This window comes from Vicugna pacos, chromosome 1, assembly GCF_048564905.1.
Source record: "Vicugna pacos chromosome 1, VicPac4, whole genome shotgun sequence".
Lineage (NCBI taxonomy): Eukaryota > Metazoa > Chordata > Mammalia > Artiodactyla > Camelidae > Vicugna > Vicugna pacos.
The window spans coordinates 52,378,267-52,384,266 of NC_132987.1; the positions used below are offsets into that span (position 1 = coordinate 52,378,267).

A 6,000-nucleotide genomic window follows, 5' to 3' on the forward strand; every position below is an offset into this window, starting at 1 on the left:
TTATGAGGGTCCCTGACAAACTAACAAAATCCAAAGAGGAGTCCCCCACAGAGAACCACATCATGAAGAACACTTAAAGGTCTTAGTGTTTACCTGAAAAATGGGGTTTAGGAGGCAAAAGAGTTAACCACAAATATTTCAAAGCTACTCTTAAAAGTGTAAAAATTGTCTGGCATTACTGAATACTCAAGGTCCAGCCCAAGGCAAAAGAAATCACTCATCTATTCAGCAAACATTTATTCCTCACCTCTTTAGAGGGAGGCCCTGTCTTACATAACATGTTAGGCCACATGGCTAATATGAAAAGTCTAGGAGCAGAGACAAGACAAGCACATGAATAACCAACTAACCATAATACAAGGGGGAATAAGAGAGGCATCATGTGAATAGAACAAAACCTACTTTGGAATTCAGAAGCAGGAGTCTTTATGTCCCACTGGCAGGATTAGAGAAGATACCTAGAGAAGGAGGAACTGAATCGGGCTTGAAAGGTGCGTACTATTTTTGTGAGGAGAAATACATTAAGGGGTCATTCCAGGTGGAGGGAAAGCAGAAGCAAAGTTTAGAAGTGAGAACAGAGTAGGAAAATATAGTGGAACAAAGCTGAAGAACTGAATAGCACAAGCTGACCAACCGTAGGCGTAGAAATATCAAGTACTGGGGGATGAGAGTGGAAGGGTGCCAAACAGTAAAGAGTTCATACTCCAGGCAACAGACAATGACTGTGTAAGGATATCATCAAAAGTTCTGAAACACACAAGTGCTGTGTGTGTGGCTTTGTTTTTTTAATTCATGGTATAGGTTAGAGGCTGACACAGGAGGACAGTAGGCTTGCACAATGGTTAGTCAGGAAAAAATGGCATTCTGAAGCAGGTCACAGGCAGGAAGCAATGGCAAAGAGGAAAGGTAGCAGAGAAGAGAGACCCATGAGATATTTTAGAAACTGAACCACCAGGCTCCGGACCTCAATTGTCAAATCTAAGGGACTGTGGAAAGAGCAGAAACCCTGGCTGGAGGAGGAACAAGCTGAGAGACACAGGTAGCACAGTGAATATGGAAGCATGGTGTTGTTGCCCAGATGAGTGGCTAGGACAGGACCAGGAGGATGTTCTAACCCACATCCTGCTGTAAGCACTTCTCAACCCTTCTCCAATACATGTTCATACTTCTCAGAGGCAGTTCACCAAGGAAATGCCTGAAAAGAACAGTTAAATGCAGAGTCAATCCTGTACGTCAAAAAACAAACAAACTCGTAGAAAAAGAGATCAGATTTGTGGTTACCAGAGAAAGAGGGTTGGGGAAAGGGGGAGCTGAATGAAGGCAGTCAAAAGGTAGAAACTTCCAGTTATAAGATAAATAAGTACTAGGGATATAATGTACAACATGATAAATATAATCAATACTGCTGTACCTTATATACGAGAGCTGTTGAGAGTAAATTCTAAGAGTTTTCATCACAAGGAAAAAATTTTTTTTCTTTCTTCACTGTATCTATATGAGATGATGGGTGTTCATTACACTTATTGTGGTAATCATTTCATGATGTTTGTAAGTCAAATCATTATGCTGTACACCTAAACTTACACAGTAGTTGATGTACATCAATTACATCTCATTAAAACTCAAGAAAAAAAAAAAAACGCAAAGCCAATCCACTCTAGCAGAAGCTCCATTAGCTACTCCGTGCAACTCTTCAGGAAGGCTGGGGCTGCTGCAGGGTTAGAACCCCCTTCAATGACATCCCCAAATGGAGCATCTGAAGGGCTGCCTGCCAGTCCTGAGCCTGCCTCTCACTACCTCTTGAAAGCTTAAGAGATCAAACTGCTAAGTCTCAGCTCCTTCATTGTAAGATGGGGGTGATAATGTTTACCCCACCTATGTCACAGGTCTGTGAGATTACACAGGAGGAGACAGATTGCTGCAAAGCACACCAATGCCAGGGTTCATTAGAAGTTCTTTGAGAGCAGAAACTACAACAAATTCATTTTTGTATCCTGCATGGAACTGATTATGGAACGAAGGAGGGAACAAGGTAGACAAGAAAATACCATAGCCTGGGCCCCACGGGCAGCCTGGTGTCAGCCAAGAAATATTGCATACCAGATCTTCGAGAAGGTCCTACATCCAGAAGATAGGAGAGACCTTAATAATCATCCAGATATCCTTCTTCGTTTTACAGATGGGAAGCATCGCCCTAAGAGAGGACCAGTGATCCGCCCAAGATCCTTAGTGGCAGAGGGCCCAAGGATAAGACTAATAACACACTCACAGGTTAGATGATATTTTTACCCACATAATCTTACAAGCAGCATTTGAGCTGGGTGGGGGAGGATTATTTAAATTCCCATTTTACATTGTAATTGATGGTACTTCAATTTAAAAAGAAAATCCGCATTTTTCAGCCTGAGGTTGAATGATTTGTCCAGGGCAGAATCAAATCTAGACGGTCACATGCCCCAGTCTACTGCTCTTTCCCTGTACTACAATTTCATGCACGTGCTGGTATTTAGCACAATCATCTTAGCATTCAATATATTTCAAACTTCAATTCTGTTTTATTTTATCCTGCCTGGTATTTCACATTCAGCCTTCCCTGGTAGGATTCTACTGACCTTTTGTCTTAAAGAAAAACCAGTTCAGTGGCCACATTTGGTACCAGAAACATGTTTTAAAACTGAATCATCAAAACTGAGACTTTCCATATAAATTATCACAAAGTATATCCCCACATGTGTATCAGTCGAGATGTATATCATTATTGCACTAAACACACTGAACCAGGGTACTCAAAAAGCAATAACGGCTCACTAACTGAAGCAATATTTAAGGTATAAATACCAAGAAGGCAGTTTTAACAAACGAGTGAAACACAGATTAAAAACTTTCTGACTTTATCAATGAAAACCAATTCGCATTCACAGAAGGGTCTCAAACTACAGCGGGCAACAGAGAAAATTATCCAGATAATTCTAGTCATCTACCTCCAAAGGATCTGAACCTGAAATGTGTTTTTGTTTTTGATTTTGTTTTTGTTTTTGTTTTTGTTTGGGGGGCGGGGGGCAGTTCTAGGGAAAGGCTTGGAGAAGCAAATATTAAAGAATTACCTTGTCATTGTCTCAAAGTCCTTTACTATATAGGGTCTGTCCACCACGACGACCCTTATTTCAGGAGCAAGGCATGCATGTTTTGCTCCCCTTGTTAAATTATTGTAAAAGAACTAAAATTGTTCGGTCTCCTGGGGGCTTGCAGAGGTTTCTCACTGCGGTTCACCAGGGGTGTGGCGACACCCCCAGGCCATATACTTCTACACCACAGGCCAGGGAGCCGGACTGCGCAGCGGTCCTCCAACGTGACCTGCACTTCAGCATGCTACCTCGTGAACGAGCCTGGGGTCGCTCGGCGGCAGTTTCTGCTGGAAAGTCCTCGCATTCGTTCCTCCTGTTCCCTCTCCTTTCTCATCTTCGCGTCACCCACGACACAACCCCCCCACCCCTGGCCTCAGTGAGCAAGGGTAACAGATCCTAACAGCCCCAAAGCCCTCGGTTTAGGACTCAACGGACGTGGCAATTGCCTGGTGAAGGCACCAGCCCCATGGGGGACCCGAGGGCCGCGAGCCCGGCGCCCCAGGGATGGGGGTTACCGACCGCCCCAAGCAGCACCTGAGGCAGCGAGACCGAGACGCTGGGAACGCGCCCCACTGCCTTTCCAGGGCTCTGAGGGGTGACGCGGACTGGGGGGAGACTACGCCTCCACCCTCCATTAATAAAACGCAGGATTTCAAAAAACAAATTAAAAAATAATTTTAAGAATTTTGAAAGGAAAAGCTTCATTTACCGACATGAGTGATCACTGTGTCCAGGCGCCGGGTGAACTCCTGAGGGGCCATTTCTTCTTTTAACCAAAACAGCATTTCACCAGAAAACCACTCAGTACAAGCAAAACATAGCAACACAGAGCTGTTTCTTCTGCTGCTATGAATGATTTTTTAAAGGCATCTCCTCCCGAGGATGCTCGGCCCTCACACTCTTCCTCGCTCTCTCGCTCTCCTCAGGCTCAGAACGAGAGTCACTCCCAGCCAAGTCCAGCTCTCCAGGGCCGTGCGGCTAGAGGACGCCAGCCACGCCCCGCAGGGGATTCTTGTAAAGATTAAGTCCAGCAGCTTTCTCAACGTGACGTCTGGCGCTGAGAGAGGGAAGTGGCGGTTCTGGAGGTGAGAAGAGCAAGTCGTCCCAATCTCGTCAAAGCTGCGCATCCGGCTTCCCGGCCAGGGAAGGGCTTCTGGATTTCTAGTCAGGTCTCCGGCGCCGACTCCCTGGAGGGTCGGGGTGAAAGATGCTCGGTCAGCGCGCAGGGGGCGCACGGAACCTGCGGGTGCTGAGGACCGAGCCTGCAGGTGGCTGGTAGTGCTCTGCGCCGCCCACCGCCTCCCCGTGGCGCGCCCCACGCTTCCCGCCCAGGCGCCCACCTTTCCTCGCCCGGGGGCGGTGCCCGAGGCTCCAGGAGAGGCGCGCACGCGCGCGAGCGCCGCCGGTTTTCGGGTGGTGAAGCCTACACTCAGCCCCGAGAAGGGGGGGCGATTCAAGATCTGCCCTCCAACTATGTGGGAGGACACAGCGACTTCGGCGCTCCGGCTAGCACCGGGATTCTGAACTCCAGACACTCGCCTTCCTGGCTCGCCCCTCCTTCTTCCCTCGGTATCTGCGGAGAAGCCTAGGCGAGACGAGGGCTGGCAGGGAGTGCAGCCGAGGTCCGCCGGGGCCCGGGAAGGAGGGCTGGCTGAGGCCTGCTATCTCCTGACTCCGGGCTGGGGGGCTTTTGTGGAGGGGTGGGAGCGGCGGCGTTGTTTCGCCTTGTTACGGGTTATCTCACGTAGTTATCAGCGTCTACTGAACATACTCGCACTTGGAGCCTGGAGCGCCGGCTGTGCACGGACCCGGCTGGGGACGCAACTGCGTACGTGTGTCTCCACCGTGTGGGCCTTTGCTTTTGTTCAGCTCCTCCCTTGCGCCACCACTCCGTCGGCCAACTGTCAGGCACTCCAGTGCTCCCTCCTGGAAAAGCCCTGGCACAGCACCTTTGTCGGCCCTCTTCCCCATCAGCCCCAGGAGCATCTGTCTGGCAGTAGACGCTGTCCCGCGGCTTCCTCGGGTGCCTCCAGATACTACAGGACAGGCAGGCTAACCGCATCAGCACAGCTCCACGGGAAAAGCCTGAACAAACGCGAATCTGGTCAGGTTGTTCCTCAACCCATTCTACAACGGGGAATCCAGTCGTGAGAGTGCCAGGACCAACCACATGTTCTGAGCCAATTTCAGGAAGCTCAGCTTTCCTCTTTGGCATGTAAAAAGCCAAACCCCAAACACCCTGGATTCAATTTCTAGTAATAGCCGCTCATCCCAGGGGTTTGGCAATGTTTTTAAATGCTTTCTGTTAACAATTGTGGGCTCTGGTTAAGAGATGGTGTGTATCCACCTGCGGTGTGAGATTTGTACAGTGGTTCCTCCCTCCTGTGATCAGGCCCTTTGCACTCTGCCTGCACAAGCAGAGCAGCTGTTTTCATTGCAACCTCTTGAAGGAAATTCAAAAAGGGGGAAAGACCCAGAAGAATAAGACAACTTTGGGTTGTGTTTCCATGGCAGCTTCTGGCTATTCAAGGGTCACAAGTATTTTTGAGGAACCAAAGGAGGTATTTTCTATTGGTAGTAGTCCGTACCCTGGTGCCCAGTCAGAGCCAATTGTGAATTGGTCACTAGAAACCAGCATATTGCTAAGAAAACTGATAATGTAAGACGTTCTGGACTTTGCAGTGACCTCAGCTTCTTGGATCAGGCCAGGTCCTTATGGGTGAGAATCATGGGTGGAAAGGAGGGAGATAGGGAGAGGAAGGAGAGGTAGGAGAAGCTTATGAATAGGAATGAGAGAGAAAAGAAATAGAAAGCAAACAAATCACACTCGGAGTGCTGCTTTCCTTTCCCACATCTGTACCTTTCACAATCTTCA

The 6,000-nt window shown here is 48.3% G+C and overlaps 1 protein-coding gene across 1 annotated transcript in view; it reads right to left on the reverse strand.

Annotated features, from left to right (window-relative positions):
• Positions 1 to 5,619, reverse strand: part of MCF2L2 (MCF.2 cell line derived transforming sequence-like 2) — a 205,053-nt gene extending 199,434 nt beyond the window's left edge. The window contains exon 1 of the mRNA XM_072962053.1: positions 3,835 to 5,619. Coding sequence (XP_072818154.1) covers positions 3,835 to 3,910 — 76 coding nt within the window. The 5' untranslated portion in view covers positions 3,911 to 5,619. The remainder of the gene's footprint in view (positions 1 to 3,834) is intronic.
• Positions 5,620 to 6,000: the final 381 nt, after the last annotated feature.